We start from the raw sequence: 18,705 nt of genomic DNA, 5'->3' as shown, positions 1-18,705 counted from the left end.
CTGCTTCCGACCCATAGACCATGAAGAAAGGAGTGTTTTCATGCAGAGCTCGGCTAGGTTGGGTTCTTAGGCTCCAAACGACGTAGGGCAATTCCCTTATCTACTTTCCTGCGAACTTTTCATTCTTATCGAAGACCTTTTTCCTGAGTGCCTCCAGTATCATCCCGTTGGCTCGCTCAACCTGCCCGTTGGCTCTTGGGTGTGCTACAGAAGCATACTTGATCTGAATGCTTTTTTGCTCGCAGAAATCGAAGAATTCTAAACTGGTGAAGTTGGATCCTAGGTCAGTTATGATGCTGTTTGGTATCCCGAATCTGAATATTATGTCTTGTATGAATTCCACGGCTTTAGCTGAGGTTAAGGAAGCAATGGGTTTGAATTCTATCCATTTGGTGAATTTGTCGATTGCTACCAGTACATGAGTGTATCCTCCTTGAGCCTTCTTGAAAGGTCCAATCATATCGAGTCCCCAGCATGCGAAGGGCCAAGTCACTGGTATGGTCTGCAGTTGCTGTGCCGGTAGATGTTGTTGCTTCGACAAGTACTGGCAAGCTTCGCACCTCTGAACTAACTCGGCTGCGTCATTCTTCGCTGTTGGTCAATAGAATCCTGACCTGAAGACCTTCCCGACTAGTGTATTGGATGCTGCGTGTATTCCACATTGCCCGGCATGGACCTCATCCAGAAGTCGCTTCCCAGTAGATGAGAGAATGCACTTCATGAGGACGCCTGATGCACCCCTTCTGTATAATGTCTTCCCAATGAGTGTGTAATGAGCCGACTGTCTGGCGATACGCTCGGCTGCATTTTTGTCATCTGGCTCCTCTTCATTCTTTATGTACCTGATGATTGGCCTTCTCCAGTCATCAGAGTCTGACTCTGGTTGATTCACGTTATTACACTCTTCTGCTTGATCTATTGAGATGCTCGACTGTAGTATTTCTTGCACAAAGACTCCAGGTGGGACCTGAGTTCGACTGGACCCTAGCTTGGACAATACATCGGCTGCCGTGTTCCGATCTCTTTCTACATGATGAAATTTCAGACCCTCAAATTTATCTTCCAGTTTTCGGATGGCAGTGCAGTACTTTCCCATTGGATCGCTTGAACAATCCCATTCTTTGTATATCTGGCTTATGACTACCAGAGAGTCTCCGTACACCATCAGTCTCTTGATGCCCAATGATATGGCGATGTTCAATCCATGGATGAGAGCTTCATACTCGGCTGCATTGTTGGAGGCTGGAAATAGCAACTGGAGGGCATACTTGAGGTGCTCGCCTCCAGGTGCGGTGGAAAGAATTCCTGCTCCTGCTCCCTGCAGCTTCAGCGAGCCATCAAAATACATTCGCCATACTTCTGCAGTCTCTGGGTTGTCTGGTACCTGCTGTTCAGTCCACTCTGATACGAAGTCAACCAATGCTTGAGTTTTGATGGCAGTGCGAGGTCGAAATTCGATGTCATGAGATCCCAGCTCGCAGGCCCACTTGGCTATTCGGCCAATGGCTTCCTTGTTGTGAAGAATATCCCCTATTGGAAAACCAGTAACTACTATGACTTTGTGGTCGTCAAAGTAGTGACGTAGCTTGCGGGCAGTTAGAAGTACTGCATACAATAGCTTCTGAACTTGAGGATACTTTTTCTTCGAGGGACCCAGAACTTCACTGATGAAGTAAACAGGATGTTGCACTGGGTAGGCATGTCCTTCTTCTGCTCGCTCGACTACCAACGCGATGCTTACCACGTGAGTCGTGCAAGAGATATACAGTAGCAGATCTTCAGCTGGTTGAGTTGACGTGGCTCGTCGTGGCGGCTTCAGCACTGGTGGTGTCGTCAAGAATTCCTTCAGTGCATCTAGAGCTTCCTGTGCTTCTGAAGTCCACTGAAACTTATCCACTTTCTTGAGTAGCTTGTAAAATGGTAAACCTGGATATGAATCTGCTCAGAGCTGCCATACATCCATTAAGTCGCTGAACCTTCTTTTGTGATCGTGGTGCTTCCATTTTCATGATAGCTTCGATCTTATCAGGATTAGCCTCAATTCCCCGGTGGCTGACAATAAATCCGAGTAACTTTCCTGCTGGTACCCCGAAAACACATTTTTCGGGATTAAGCTTCCATCGGTACCGCCGTAGACTGTTAAAAACCAGCTGTAAGTCCTCAATGAAGTTTTCTGAGTCCTCTGTTTTGATTACCACAGCCTACTATGTAGGCTTCCACACGCTTGCCCCAGTGATCGGCTAAGCATGTTTGAATGGCTCTCTGATAAGTCGCTCCAGCGTTTTTGAGGCCAAACGGCATGGAGGTATAACAGAAAGCACCAAACGGAGTGATGAACGCTGTTTTTTCCTCGTCTTCCTTTGCCAAACTAATCTGATGGTATCCGGAATAGCAATCCAAGAAAGACAGCACAGAACACCCAGCGGTGGAGTCCACCACCTGGTCTATCCTCGGGAGCCCGAAGGGATCCTTTGGACAATGTTTGTTGAGATCAGTATAGTCGACGCACATGCGCCAATCCACTTTATTCTTTTTGAGTACAAGAACAGGGTTGGCTAACCACTCGGGGTGTAACACCTCTCTAATGAATCCAGCCGCGACCAAGCGAGCTAGCTCGGCGCAAATGGCCTCTCTCTTGTCGGGCGTGAAACGACGTAGTTTTTGCCGGATCGGCCTTGCCTCGGGATAGACCTTCAGTTTGTGCTCGGCCAGTTCTCTTGGGACTCCTGGCATATCCGCAGGTTGCCATGCGAATACTACTCGGTTATCTTGCAGAAACTGGACGAGCGCGCTTTCCTATTTGTCGCCTAGGCTGGAGCTGATGATGGCAGTCTTGCGCTCATCAGCGAACCCCAGGTTGATCCTTTTAGTTTCTTCAGTCGACCGCATAGAGGTCGCGGCCTGAGCTTCGTTCGCCGGTATTGCGAGGTCCTCCTCAGGCTTAGAGTTTGCCTGTGTTGGAGAAGTCGTCGACGGCTTGGTGGTGAGGGCCGCTTGGATGGCCACTCGGAAACACTCTACGGCGCCTTGGAAGTCAGCGCGCACAGTTATGATTCCTTGTGGTCCTGGCATCTTCAATATCATGTACGTGTAATGCGGAATGGCCATGAATTTTGCCAATCCCGGCCTCCCGATGATGGCGTTGTACCCGCAGTCGAAGTTCGCCACTTCGAACCTCAGGAACTCGGTTCTGTAGTTATCCGGAGTTCCGAAGGTGACGGGCATGTAGATGTGGCCCAGCGGGTATTCTCCTTCAGTCGGCACGATGCCGAAGAAAGGAGTGTCGAACTCGTGGAGCTCTTTGAGGTGAACTCCCAAGCCTTGGAGTGTCCGGGGGAAGGTGACGTTGATGCTGCTCCCCCCGTCCACCAACACCTTCTTCACCCTGCTTTTTCGGATCACCGGATCGACGAGGAGCGGGTATTTGCCTGGGTGGTCGAAGTTGAGCCATTGATCCGCCCGAGTGAAAGTGATCGGATGCTCCGACCACCGGTATGGGCGGGAGGACTGGTGGTCGCCACCAATATCTGGCGATCGTTGAGCTTTTGTTGCCTTCTATTCTCCTGCGATCCGTGTCCGCCGAAGATGACGTTGACCTCCCTATCAATGCACGGGAAAGCTCCTCCTCTTCCCTCCTCCTGCTGCTGGGGCTGTCGTGGTTCTTCTGGCCCTCCCCGCGGCGGAGGAGGAGGTAGAGGTTGGAAGGGTCGACCATGCCCGATGGAGTGCTTGAAGTCCTGACAGTTCCGAAGAGTGTGGCGCATGTCCTTGTGGTACGAGCACTGGGCGTCAAGGATGTCATCCAGCGTGCGCTCGCCTCCGCGAGGTCCTCCCCGGGCGCGAGAGGTTGGTGGTCCGGCGGCGTGTACTTCTTCGTGAGGTCTCTTCTCCTAGCGTTTGTCGGGTTGCTGGTTCGCGTCACGTCGCGGTGCTGCCGGTGCGGACTTTGCTCCTCCGATGAGGTCCTGGGCTCGCTCGTCGGCGGTGATGTAGAGGTCGGCTTCCCGGAACAGCTCCTCGGAGGTAGTCGGCGCCTTCTGCAATATGGCTCGGACGAAGGCCGAGTCATTGGATCCTCTGTAGAAGTCCTCGATCACGGCCGCCTCCGTGACCTCAGGGATACGATTTCTCATGGTCTGGAACCTTTTGAGGTATGACCGGAGAGTTTCGTCCCCCGGCGCTTGATGGATTTGAGGTCCCACGGTTGCGCCGGTTTGTCGGAGAGGGACTGAAAATTAGCGGTGAAGCGTCGACTGAAGTCACCCCAGTCGTCGATGCAGTGTCGGGGTAAATGTCGCAGCCATTGCAGCGCGTCTTGCCCGAGGACAATGGGTAAGTATGCGGTCATCACGTCCTCGGACGCCCCGGCGGCCCGAGCAGCGGTGGTGTAGACGGCTAACCAGCCCCCTGGATCCTGTTTAGGTTCATATTTGTCGACATTGAATACCTTGAAGTTAGGGGGCCATTGAATGGCCCTAAGGCATGGAGTAAGAGCAGATACTCCACACGTATCTTCCTGTCGTCGGGGATGATGTCTGTCCCGGGGAGGGGAGTAGTTGTGGTTCCTCGACCGTCCCCGGGTAGTGCCGCCAGCTGAGGCCGTTGCCGACTCAGTTCTGGTGGCCTGGCTCCGAGCTGGGATGCCATGATCCCTGTCGTACTCCTCCTGGCGGCGGATCTCGTTCTCATGCCGTCGTTCACACGAAGCGTTGATGGAGCTTCGCGCGTCCCGGCGGCTGTTGATAGCGTGTCGTAGATCGTTCGGCGGGTGAGCGAGCGGTAGAAGATGGTTGGCTGCCTGAGTGAACAGTCGTCGGTAGCCCTCGGCGTCGGGAGTCCGAGGGAGTCCATCGGCTATCCGAGCTAGTACTCCCCCAACTTCACTCGGCGTGTTCATGGCTCGGGCGAAGTCGGGATTCAGGTTGTGCCCGAAGAGTGGATTCTCACTGCGTTGCCTTGCGTCTTGCTTGGCTTGTTCCTGAGCCCGGCGGCGATCACGTCGTCGGGAGTTCCTTCGTTCTCTGAAGACGCGTTCCTCCGGAGTTTCTCCTATCTCCGAGACCTCGTCCCGCGAAACAGGTTGCTCCGGATTCCGTTCTCCGGCCTCGTGGTGTCGCCGAATATTTCGGCGCCGGTTTCTTCGTTGGCGGGATTCTCGCTGAGGTGGTTCTTCTCCAGGCGCGGTCGGCTCGTCGTCGGAGACGGGAGGCGACTCCACTCTCCCGATGAAGAGGACGTCAGGGTAGAATGGTACGGCGGTTGTGACGATCTTTTTTCCGTTCTCCTTTGAGGGCGGAGGAACAGAAAGAACAACTTGTTTCCTCCTGGCCTCCTTCTTCCCTGCGATCTGTGTCCATTCTTTCGTCGGGGAAGTAGACAGTGGAGTTCTCCGGGTCAGCGGGCTCTCGGCCCCTGGCTTGCTGAGGGCGATCTTTTTTCGGAGCGCTGGAGGTTGCGCTTCTCCGGTATTTTCGGAGTTTGTTAGAGGAAACTTCTTTTTCGGCGGATCTGCAATGCGGTGTAGAATTCCATCTTCATCTGCTATGGATGAGATTGTTCCAAAGCAGAATACGGATCCGGGACGGAGGGTGATCTTGCTGTGGAAGGTGACGGCCATTGAGCTAGCTTGGATCGTCGACACCCCCCTACCTGGCGCGCCAGCTGTCGGTGTTTTGGGTCCGACCGCACACCCGGGGTTGCCCCTCGAGGTGTTTTTAGGAGCAGGACGGTGTCGCCGACTGTAGCAAAATGGTTCGTGCCAGATGCACGAGGGACAATGGACAGTGTTTACAGGTTCGGGCCGTTTAGAGATGCGTAACACCCTACGTCCTGGTGAGTATGCTTCGTGTAATGGGTTACAAGGTAGCTCTCGTGGAGAGTTAAGGTTGGTGGCTGAGTAACATGGGATCGATATTATCCTTTTGAAGGGGTGCCCCCTAGGCCTTATATATTCGACCGTGGGGCAATACACGTGGATATGATAACAATGTGCACCTAAAAGATAGTGGACTGTTTGAGTCTATCTTCCTCTGATTCTGCCGACCTATCCTCGCCTGGTTCCGTTGTATATGGCTCCAACGCGGGAAAGTCGGATCTTCTGTTGTGACCGCTTGCTCAATGCTGTGGGGCCGTCCGGGCTTGCACCAATCCGGCCTTACATCAATCTGATTTACTGATTGTCCCTCTCCAGGCGCATGAAGGAATGACCTTACGATTTATTAGGCTCTTGGGCCTCTCGTGAGGTCTTTTACCCTTCCAGTGGACCCGGGTACTTATGAAGTTAGCAACACAAGAACTCAATTATTTGAATTCTAAGTAATCTTTTTTTAGACTGAAAAATGTCATAGGGCTAAAGTACAATTAACGGTAGATGATGGGCGTTAATGTGTAAATAAATTAGACATTTCTTCTACCTTCAGATCGCAGATAGAAAATATATCATCGTGACGTCTGCGTGAAGAAGGAACACAGGAATTCGATGTGACTGCACGACGTCGATTATTCGACACAGCAAGGCTGAGCAGGGCTGTTGGTGAACTTCAGGGAGCATGAACGATGGTGACTTCGATGGTGCGGTGCTGGCGAGGTTTTAGCAATGACGAGCACCGTGTTGCCCGTGCGGAAGCTCGGACACCACATCACGACGTTGGTGTGAGCAGTACGAGGCTCGACAAAACAGGACCGTCTGACTCCGATGACAGCACGACGGCGATCCATGAGCATAGAGCAGACAAACGAGATGTAATTGTGCGAGACGCTTGACGCAAGGACGCGCGGCTCCGCCGTGACCTCGACATGGAACCTCGGGCATGGCGAAGCAGTGCGTGTGAGGCGTAGGGACACTGGGCCGGCAAACGGAATGTGTGGCCAACGCGAGGACGTGGCGCGAAGCTTCGAGTGGCGCTGTCTGAAAACGTGGCGCGCGAGGAACACGGGAGATGGCGAAAAGAGGCCAGTGGCGTCGGGTAGCACCTTCGGCGACAGCGGGAGCATGCAGAACGCGACAGCGAGAGCTACACGCAAGGTGATGCGAGGTGGAGTCGAGCGAGCAAGGAACGAGAGTTCAGTGCTGTATATTGAGCGGAGAGAGAATCGTGGTAGGCTTAAATGTCATTATTGAAGCACTGCCGTGACTCCGATGAAACGCTCAGAATAAACACCATTAAGGTCTTGTTCGTTTGTGTTGGATTACACCCGGAATCGTTCTAGCTAATCAAAGTTTTATATAAATTAGATAAAGCAATCCGGTTAGGAATCATCCTTGTTCGTTTGTGTTGGATTACACCCAGAATCGTTCCAGCTAATCAAAGTTTATATAAATTAGAGAAATAATCCGCTTAGAAATCGTTCCGACCCATCAATCCAGCACAAACGAACAAGGTCTAATATCGGCAAAGTGGAAGATGGAGGGGAGGGGTTGACGAGACTGTGGCAGCTGCTCCACTGGAGCTCGGCGGGCGCGGCGATGTCGTCCACCATGGAGGTAGAGATGGCAATGGGTACCCGCGACCCGATACCCGATAGATATTTACTTCATTAGGGTATGTATGTGGGTTAAATATTCTACCTGTGGGTCTGTTATTGGGCAAAAATCTTCACTCAATGAGTAAACGAGTATTAGAACGTTCCACCTTCACCCATACCCATTAACCCGTGGGTATAAAACACCCAATATAAACTTAGCCCAAACATGAACTTACACTTTAGTCATGCATCTTTTTTACTATTTAATAACCTTTTAGGCCATTATGTCATAGAAGGCTTAACAACAATTTAATGACCATGTAATGGAACATGTAATTCACCCAATGTGTGTTGAATGTATGGTTAAATGATGTTAGAAATTTTGTAATAATATTTATATGGATATACTTGATATTTGTATAATATAATATTTTGATAGATGTTTAATTTTTGAGGGTACAGGTGACCCGATAGATAACTCATACCCACGTGGGTATGAGTATGGGGTTAAATCCATACACACCAGTGTATATGGGTGACCTAGTGGAGTTATTTTTTGTCGTGGATATGACCGTATGAGTATGGGGTGGTAATACCCGGTAGGTATTTATCCATTGCCATCTCTACACGGAGGCGAGAAGACGCGAGCAAAACCGGCGGCAACGTCGTTCGGCGACGTCGACTGGCAAAGCAAAACGAAAGAGAGAGAATATGAAGCGTTGATGGCTGTTGGGTAGGGTCCACACGTCATTGAAAGAGGGGAAGCGAGAGATTGAGTGCGACTAGACGTGGCTGGTTGGGCTATTTCGGCCAATAGCTTGGGTGGACGTGGGATCGTCTTTTTTTTATTTGATTTCAAATTTATTTTCTTATCTCCTTAAATATTCAGAGTATATATAATATAGGTTTCAAAAGTTTAGATAAATCAAAAAGTTATTAACAAATAAAAATTCATACCCTCCAATAATTTAACCATACATCATTATTTTATAATATGAGATTTTATCACAAAATTAAATCCAAAAATTAGATTAGTAAATCAATCCAAACAAAATTTATGCTTCAAATTCTTTGACAAAATTTTATCTAATCAGGAAATTGTTTAATTTGTTTATATCACTGTTTTATTATTTGAAAACATAAAATTTTTCCTTTCTACTCACAGCGGCGGGCGCGGGCTCAGGCGTTAGCCTCACAGCGGCGCTGTGGAAGAAGACGCGACGCGGATGCTCGCGTACGCGCTGCTCGAGTGGATCCTCATCGTGCTGCTCCTCGCCAACGGCTACTGCAGCGCGCACCACCGGCTCGCGGACGCAAGGAAAGACAAAAACTGGATTGGGAGCAGACGCTGGCTACGAATATTTGCGCGCGCGGTTAGTTTTTCGCCAGAGAATAAGGAGAAGAGATTGAACACTGTTGGGGGTACCATTTTGCAGAATTTTCCTAAAACAAAAATTTAAAGTTATAATATTAAGAGCTGTTAGAGTTGCTCTTACGCTGGTTTCTTATGGCCTATCTCGGACACCATCACCAATGCCTTACACTAAACGTCTGCAGCTGCAACCTAGCATGCTCATGCTTGCCTCCTGGAGAAGGTTCATGAGGACAGCCACAACTAGTGGCGGTCGAGAGCTAGACCAAGATAATTCTCATACTATAAATAAATAGTTTTATCTAGTTTCTATCTATGTTTAACTATATTTTACTGCTTGGCGCGTGTTTATAGATTTATTAGCCCCGATGGAGAAGCCTCAGGAAGAGTCCGAGCTTGCCTACGCTTTGGTCCGCCCCACACTGAAGACGCTTGTGCAGATTGGCAGCTTGATGGTGGTATGCAGAAAGCAAAAGCTGAACAAGGACGATCAATCGTTATACCTATATATGTACACCGTACGTTTATATATACATATATATATAGTCTTTAGGATTACACACATATATATATCGAGTTGATCAATCCTTTATCTTAACACTACGAAATACCTCATGGCCGAATTCAGCGGTCCCTGGGGGAGTCAAAGTTCCCTGACCCGCAGCGGATCGAAAACCACCATGTTGGCCGCGTGCACCAGCTCCTTGGGCGACGAGTAGCAGTCGTCCTCCATGTAGAACAGGTGGACCATCTTGCACATGTTCCAGAACTCCTGCCTGAAGGGCCGGGGTACCGTGGCGTCCGCCTCGGCGACCAGCATCCTCAGCAGCTCCCTCCGGGAGGCCTCGATGGCGCGCCTCACCTCGCTCTTGGCGGCCTCGATGGAGCCACCGTGCCGAGGGGCTACAAGGAGGACGCTGTTGATCTTCCCTTGCTTCGCCTCCCTCTCGTACGACTGGAGGTCGTTCAGCAGGCGCCCACAGACGTTCATGTGGTGGAACAGCTGCTTGTACTCGGGGCACCGGACCACGGCCTCCGGGAGCTCCGGGCCGATGAGGTAGAGGGGCATGAGGACGATCGGGCCCAGAGCAAACGACGTCTCCGCGACCTGCATGTACTCCTCCATCGACGACGGCACGTGTCCGCGCATGCTCCATTCCGCCTCGGTCATCATGGCCCTCACCAGATCCGCCCACTGCATGCATGCGTATATAAGTATGTATGTATCTCATCGTCTGAAGACGAATGGGATGAGATATAAATAAGACGGTCGTGTCGTCGTTGTCGGTGGACGACGACAGACTTACGAGCTCGGCGACGTGGTTGATGACGCTGCGGTTCTGCACCGCCATGGCCTTGGCTGCGAGCTCCTTGCTCGTGTCGTAAATGGCGCGGAAGAGAATCTCTACGCGCTCAGAGCAGAAGCCAACCTCTTCGTGCTCGTCCCACCTGCACGCACAAACATATATATAAGAGCAAACAGATAGATCAGAAGTTGAGAAGGCCGCAATGACACGATGCGTGGAAAATAATTAATCAACAGCTCGTACGTACATGTCGATCAGCCTGACGAGGTTCTCCATCTCTTCCCTTGATCCGCCGACGTCGAACAGGTCGTCGACTGCGGTGGCCAGCATGCAATTCTTGGTGCACAGGATGCGAGCCTCGGATAGTTCAGGGGCATACATGAGTGCGGCGTTTGGGAAGAACGTGTTCATCGGCATGATTCGTGCAAACTCGAGGTCATGCAGTCTCGCTTCTTTCGCCCACCTATTAATTAATTATTATACACAGAACAGATCGAATCCTCTTAATTAGCTTGTTGGATACGTACTGCGCGCGTGAACTGAGGAGGATTGGCTGCAGATATATATATATATATATATATATATATATATATATATATATATATATATATATATATAATCAGCTAGACACGTTATGGACGATCACCTCGTGAGGAACTGGAGCTCCTGTTGGTACAATGCCTGGGAGGAATGGAACCCTTGGACAGCAAGCGATACAAGCTCTTCGTCTTCCTTGCAAAAGCTGACGACCCAAGAAAACGGAGACTTGAAATCTATGTGGAATTAATCAGCTGGAATGTATTCTCTTGCGAGACAATAATGCAGGGACCTAGCTCTAGCTCACCGGTAGGCTGACTTTAGCATGTGGAAGCCCCCTGCCTTGAATTGCTCTATGTGCCTCCTGTGTTCCAGCCGGTCTAGGGTGGTGTAGAAGGGAAACTTGAGAACTTGCTGCACCTGCAAATTGTACAGTAGTAGCTAGAAAATGTCAAAATGCATCATTAACTGCATGGACCGCAGAACAGAAGATCGATCGAGTACCTCTTGGGCGTCTACTGATCTTGATACCTTGTCGGAACCAAGCTGTTCCTTCAGTAGTTTAGCTGACCAAGAACGAATGTCTACCAAGACGAGCTCGTCCTCCGTGATCTGAATCTGCGACGCTTTGTACAGCTCCAGCAATGCCTCGGTATCGTTTGCCTGGCCATGGACGGAATCGCGGAAGCTGGACTCACTGCTGAACTGAGCTAGCCCATCTGCATATGCACAACATGCACGTCCAGTAGTAGTCAGGGTGACTGTGACTGTGACTCGGGCTGCTCGATCGAAAGCCGAAACCAAGCTGTTCCTACCAGAAGAGACGTCGTATCCGTGCATACGCAGGAGGCGGAACGCCATGGCGCACGTCGACATGTCCAGCATCATCTCCTCGTCGTCGTTGGCCAACCAGGACCTACGTACGCAAATTTTGATCGTTAAATTAAAGGTGCATGCAGCTAGCATGATATATACCACAAGCGGTGAACAAAACAAAACAGGCCTGGTAAAACTTTGTTGTACCTATATGTCATGTCAAGCATTTCGTTTATCTCAGAGACAAAGCTTCGAGAGAGGCCCATCTTTTGCAGTGTATCCACCATGTGGAGACGAGAGTACGTGCTCCGGGGATACACAGTTGGCACTGCCAGCAGTAATGTCCATAGGCATATCAGAACTGGACGAACTTGTTCCTGACTCTACAAGTTTTTAGCTTTGTTTTTTTTGCACCTGAGCTGCCAAACATGTTGACGAGGGAATCCAAGTAGCGGAGCGCTCGGTCGTTGTTGCCGTGGATCGCAGCCGCGGCAGTTGTGGCCGGTGAGTTGAAGAATGACCCGTTTTGCCTTTGGTACACCATAGCAGCTTCATCCCAGTCCAGTACATCTCCCAAGCCTTCTGCTACGTATGACATGAAAGCTTTACTTCCGGTGGTGGCCGCCATCCTGTTGGGTTGAGCAACACAAAATAGCTAAGCCAGTGAGAGGAATAAAATTCATCTAGGGCTAGTTTAGGAACTATATTTTTTTAAGGGATTTTTATTTTCTCAAGGGAAAAGTAAACTAATTTTTCTTAGAAAAAAAATCCTCTATGAAAATGGTGTTTTCAAACTAGCCCTTACAGTAGCAAAGACTTCCATCGATCTTTTTTTTTTTTGAGTCTAAGATTGGCATCTCCCAGTACACACATCAACAAACTAGTTATGCTAAGCTAGGGTAACTATTATTATATAGCTGAGGTTGAGCAGCAGCCGCCTATGTTCGCCGTGGGCCCGTGGCCCATAAGGAGGTAATCATCATCGAAGATGCAAGGGTACGGTGCGTTTCTTTGTTTCGAGCGAGTTTGACAATTTCATTTTTCTAAACGATGAACTTTTTTTTTGAAAAATAAAAATCTCTTGAAGAAATGAGGTTGTCAAACAAGTCCTTCTTTTCATTTCTTCTATTTCGAATCTTTTTATGTTGTTCTTTATTCTTCTTTATCTTCTTCATGTTTTTCTATATAATTTATTTCCCTTCCTGTTTTTATGTTTTTTTTCATGTTTTATCTCTTGAAAAAACGAAGTAATTGATATAGGGATATTAAGGTTTAGCCGCCCCCCTTGCTTTGAGATTTCAGGGCTAGTGCCGACGCACAAGGCTGCTCAAATCCTAGCTCTATTTTTTTTTTGCGCCATGCAGGCAAGTGGCGTGCTAGTTCGTTGTATCAAACTTGGACAGGTCACTTGGACATGTAGCTAGGCAAGTGGCGACCTACCCGTCTGTCGTTTGTTGACTCGATCAAGTTCATTTGGACACAAGTGACTCGGTCTAGAAATCCGTCAACCAAATATCATAAATTCATAATGATTTTATGGATGAAGTGGACCACACACAGGTGTTACAATCAAAACGAGCTGCTTTATGTATAAAATAACACAAACCATCCTTAGAAACGTCTAAAATAGGTCTTTAGATTGAGACCGCGCGCTGCTTGTCGCTGTCTCTACTCGTGTATATATCTCTAGAATCCAGCGACCATTGTTCATACGTGAAGGCGGCTCGAACTGGTTCTATAAATATTTTACAAAAATAGTTACAAAACGAGCTGAAAAGTAAGAAAAATTCCCTTTCCCTTTTAATCCGTAGAGAAGCGTAGGCAACCTATGGTAGTCGCACTTGTAGGTCCCCAAGTCATGGCTCGCATGATTTTAATTTCACGCGAAAATTTTGTAACCAAAGTGGGCTAATATATCTTTTATATATATTCACCTTTTATATATATTGTAATGATTATTTGAGACTGATCTAAATAAATTTAATTAAACAATATTTGGGTTGAAAAAGTTTTCTGTATATTTTAATACCACAAATATGAGTTTTCTTTTTTGAAAACTTAAACCAAAATTGTTAGACCTAAATTATTTCAAATCCATGTCATGAGTTACAAAGTTGAGGTTCTCTTCATGTGCTGCAAACTTAGCTTGTTTTATTTCATTTCTCATTCTGAGGCCATTTAAAAAATTCAAAAAAATGAATTTCAAAGTCTAGAAATTTAAAACTATTTTAGGCCCTAAGTGACTTCAAATAGAAACACAGTGAACTACAAAGTTTTGATATCCTTGACTAATAATACAACTTTTGGTTTTGGCCATTTATCCATGTAAGATCATTATTAGTCAAAGTAATTGAATTGCGAATTCTAAAAACTTTAAACAAAAAAAAATTCTTGCCCTAAATGACAAGTGAAAAGGTAGTTAACTATAAAAATTATAGATCTCTTCTTGTACTACAACTTAAATATATAAACTTTGCTTTCAACTGGCATGCATGACTTGGAGTCATATGGAATTTATTATGCCACATTTACTTCTAGAGGTATACCAAATCGATTGTCATATGTCATGTCTAGGAATCCACCTTCTAGAGATGGTGGAATTTCCAGCCAGCGTAAAAATTCCTTCAGTTTAGGGGAGTGATCCCATCCCTTGTTCTAGTGCTAATTATTAGCTTGTGAGTAATAAAGTGGTGATAGAGTTCAACTCAATTTATTCTGCAAAACCATATAAATAACTACTCTCTCTGTTCTTTTTTTTTTATTTGTCACGGTAGTAAAGTAGAAGACGATGATAGAGCACTTCGTCATTCTACAAACCATGCACCACCGTCAGTCAAGCTAAATTAAACATATGGTAGCACTGCTGGCTTCAAATCAACACCAGCTGATTGATGAGCATGCCAATGTGTTGAAAGCACCAAATCAATAAGGAGCTGATCTGATCGATTAAGTCCATCCATATAGGTACGTGCGGTTCAGAAACTGACGGCAGGACATATATACCTGTTTAGCTCCGTGTCACGCAGTCGGATGAAGGCGTCGACGTTGGCTTGCGTCATCATTGGGATGTCTAACCCCATGTCGATGGCACGGGCGAGCATGCCGGGGAAGATGACGCTGAACCCTACCGGCGCGTCGCGCTCGTCACCCGTCATCACGCACGACGGCGAGTTGTTCCCGACGAAAGAGAGCCCTGCCGTACGTGTGGCAGCGAGCGTTGGCATGGGACGACAGTACTAACACGTGTGTACCATCAAATAGTGAAGCGGCTCGAAATATATAGCTAGACGACGAACCTTTCCTGACGTGCTCCTCGCCGGCGTCCCACGTCTTGAGCGCAAGGACGCACGCCAGAGTGGACATGAGCGCGTCCTTGCCCAGCGGCGACGACGGGTGGTCGCCGGAGCCGCCGTCGGGCCCCCACGACCCGTCGCTGCGCTGGTTCTGCAGGATCCAGTCCACGCACTGCGGGAAGCGGGGCACCAGTGGGTTACCCGGCGCCGGCACCATCGCCACCCATGCCGTGTCGTACGGCGACGGCGGTAAGCCGTCGTCGGTGGCGCCCATCAGCAGGTGCTGCTGCTGCTGCTGCTCCCTGACGACGACGACCGCGCTGTCGCCGTTCGTCTCCAGCTCGTCCACCGCTTCCAGACTGCTCATTGTGCTGGGAGAGTTGCGTTCCGCGGCGGCATGCGTATCCACGTTCCGCGGCATGCGTGACCGCCGCGGGAACAGTTGGTCGGTGGTGGAAATGGTATGCGACGACGGTTGCCTCCGGGACAGCCGCAGCAGTGCTCCAGCTGGTCGAAGGATGATTGCACTGGAGGATTGTTGGCAACAGAAGAGGGACGCATGGGACGAGGCAAAGCTCAACGATGCCATGGCCGCCGCCGGCCAGAGAGCTTGAACAACAGAAGGTTTAGACGACCAAATTAAACCGAAGTGCGGATTTATGATGATGGCAATAGGATGCGAGCGACGATGTGTCACATATCTGGGGACTGTCGAGAATGCTACTACTATATATACACAGAAGGCTCATCGTATTAACCATATTATATGCACATATGGGCATCGACTAAAGTGAAAAAAAAAACATAGTCAGCAGTCAGCACACGTGAAACCCAACGAAGATTCAGCGTCATGTGCCTCTGGGCGGCTACCTTGGCTATCGTCCAGCTTTGCAATTAAAAAACTGTGCATATTTTATGAAACTGGCTGCTATGTTTCAACTCATAGTCTCTATAGAATCGATTAACTATTGTGTAATTCTAATTCAAATCACACACCAGCTAAGTTAGCATATCTAAGGATAAAGGATGCACACGTCATTGAACTCAGCCTAACAGTGTAAGACCTATAAGGGAGGGGCACCGGGGCACGTACGTCTAGATTGTCCAGCAAAGCCATCTAATGGCGCCATCAAATCTTGTCAAGCGCGCGATATGCTGAATAACAGGTTTGAAAAACTTGGATAAGAGTGAAAGGGTAGTTGATTCATTTTTTAACGATAAAAACATGCATGGTTTCCTTAGTCGCCCATGCATGATACTCCCAAAAATATTGAAATATATAGAGAGTGCGTCTTTATTCTATTAGAAAATATCGGCCTAGTTTGGCAACTTAAATACCCTTCGTGATTCCTCGGGAATCCTTCAATCCCTAGAAATCACAGAGGGGATTTAAGTTTACAAACTAACCCTAATACACGATCCTGAAGTTTCTCATTAATTAAAATAGGGCAACGTATCCGGTGGAAACTCAACAACCGGTGCAACTATGCAAACTTGAAATAGGAAGCGTCCAATTGATATCCAGCGGTCATTTATGATGGTAGTGTTTTTTTTACAGTAAGCCGCCCGCCAATACAGAAATAATAGGAAAATATACCTCCGTATCTGCCCTGCCCTGCATCGTATTGATCTGTTTGTCTAACTTCCTCGTTTCATGCCGCCGACCAGCCCTGCATCTCGTTCGTCTACCGCCCAGTCCTGGATCGCCATGGCTAATGAGCCCTTGCTGCAGTCGTGCGTCAGCATTGCACCTGAAGTTGTCCACGTACAGGTAGACCTCTCTCGCTCTATATTTCTTATTCTACCTTATCGCGTCTGCGGCCATGCCTCAACGCTATGTCTCATGATGTCTTGTTGGTGAAGGCCTCCGACCTCGATGTTGACGCTGCCCTATCCGTTGTTCCTGTTGCAACTTGTGCCACCGATGTCCACATGCCGCTGCCAATGTCCCCTAATTACAAGTCAACTTTACCACCCAGTGTAAGTCTCCACATAATCAACCAAAGAGAACATATGTATTGTATTTTGATTTACGATCAATAATTCCATTTAATGTTATTATAGTGCTCATCGTCTGTACCTGAGTGTCAAGAAAGTATAAAACCTATGGTGGGAATGTCATTTGATAGCGTTGATGATGTAGAGAAATTTTACAAATCATACGCACATGAGTCTGGATTCTATGTTCGTATTGGGCAGCATAAGAAGCAACACGAGGAAATATTAATGAAGCAATACTATTGCTCAAGGGAAGGTTACAGAAAGGTGAAAGACGGAACAGTTATTGCTCAATCCAAAAAAAAAGAGAAAGACGCATAATGTAATGGAAACTAGGTGTGGTTGTGACGCACACATTGTTGTCAAATTTGATACCGACAGAAAGTATCGAATTTCTTCTATTGTTGAGGAACACAACCATGGTCTTGTCTCTCCAAATAAGAGGCATTTGCTCAGATCCAACCGCCATGTTAATGAGAGGGTGAAGAGTACTTTATTTAATTGTCACAAAGCTAGCATTGGCACCTCACAAGCATATAGACTTCTTCATGTCAGTGAGGGAGGTTTTCAGAATGTTGGGTGTACGCTAAGGGATTTGAAAAACTATTATCGTGACCTTAGATCAAAAATCAAAGATGCAGATGCCCAGATGTTTGTGGCTCAACTTGAGCGAAAGAAGGAAGTCAATTATGCTTTTTTTATGAATTTTAGGTGGATGAACAAGGAAGGTTGATACGTGTGTTTTGGGCTGATGCAACGAGCAGGAAAAATTATAAACTTTTTGGGGATGTGGTCTCTCTCGATTCAACTTATACCACTAATCAATATAACATGATCTTTGTGCCATTCACAGGAATCAATCATCACTTGCAAAGTGTTTTTCTAGGAGCAGCATTCCTGTCTAATGAAAAGATCGAATCATATGTATGGCTATTCAAGACCTTTCTTAAAGCCATGGGTGGAGCAACACCTCAATTAATTATAACTGATGAAGATGCGAGTATGAAGGCTGCTATTGGTATGATTTTACCAGAAACAACTCATAGACTTTGCATGTGGCATATCATGGACAAGATACCTGAGAAGGTCGGACCATCTATAAGAGAGGATGAAGAGTTCTGGAAAAGACTGAACTCATGTGTTTGGGGATCTGAAACTACTGAGGATTTTGTGACTCAGTGGACTTCTATCATCACTGATTTTCAACTCACTGAAAATGAATGGTTCTCCACAAGTTTTTTGATTCGTGAATCGTGGATTCCGGCATACTTTATGGACATACCTCTAGCAGGAATCCTCAGGACTACATCACGCTCAGAGAGTGCAAAATCATTTTTTAATCGCTTCATTCATCGAAAACTGTCCTTTGTTGAGTTTTGGCTAAGGTTTGACACAGCTTTGGAGTGTCAGCGCCAAGAGGAATTAAAAGCTGATAATAAAACACTATATACTACTCCTAAATTAGCAACTCCCTGGTTCATGGAAAAGCAATGCAGTTTGATATATACTAATGCAGTTTTTGAAAAATTTCAATCCCAAGTGGCAGTTGCTAGAGACCAATGTTTTGTTCAAAACATTACAGAAAATGAAGAGACAAAAATTGTCACCATTAGTAGCTTTTCTGGAAAAGATCGAGTGGTCTATTTGAACAAGTCAAACATGTTTAGTACGTGCTCATGTAAATTATTTGAGTCATATGGCATTCCATGCTGTCATATAATTCAAGTGATCCGCACTAAGAAGCTAAATGATATACCTTTGGTTTATATCATGAAAAGATGGGAGAAAAGGTGTACCAGGTATGTATTGTAACTATTGTTTATATATATATATATATTTATTGATGTTTCAGATTGTCTTTTAATCAAAACTTTAATTTGTAGGGAACAATTCTTTGACGAAGAGGGTAACCTACTAG

General features: G+C 47.3%; 1 protein-coding gene across 1 annotated transcript; it reads right to left on the bottom strand.

Annotated features, from left to right (window-relative positions):
• Positions 1 to 9,337: 9,337 nt before the first annotated feature.
• On the bottom strand, positions 9,338 to 15,472 carry KSL4 (dolabradiene synthase KSL4, chloroplastic). Its single transcript, NM_001176255.1, is given in 11 exon segments — positions 9,338 to 10,031; positions 10,144 to 10,285; positions 10,391 to 10,606; positions 10,790 to 10,885; positions 10,988 to 11,100; positions 11,185 to 11,399; positions 11,496 to 11,596; positions 11,704 to 11,824; positions 11,911 to 12,125; positions 14,500 to 14,689; positions 14,793 to 15,472. Coding segments are annotated over 11 exon segments (2,547 nt in total). The 5' UTR covers positions 15,379 to 15,472; the 3' UTR covers positions 9,338 to 9,479.
• Positions 15,473 to 18,705: the final 3,233 nt, after the last annotated feature.

This window comes from Zea mays, chromosome 1 (genome assembly GCF_902167145.1).
Source record: "Zea mays cultivar B73 chromosome 1, Zm-B73-REFERENCE-NAM-5.0, whole genome shotgun sequence".
NCBI lineage: Eukaryota > Viridiplantae > Streptophyta > Magnoliopsida > Poales > Poaceae > Zea > Zea mays.
This window is presented reverse-complemented; position numbering and strand designations above follow the sequence as displayed.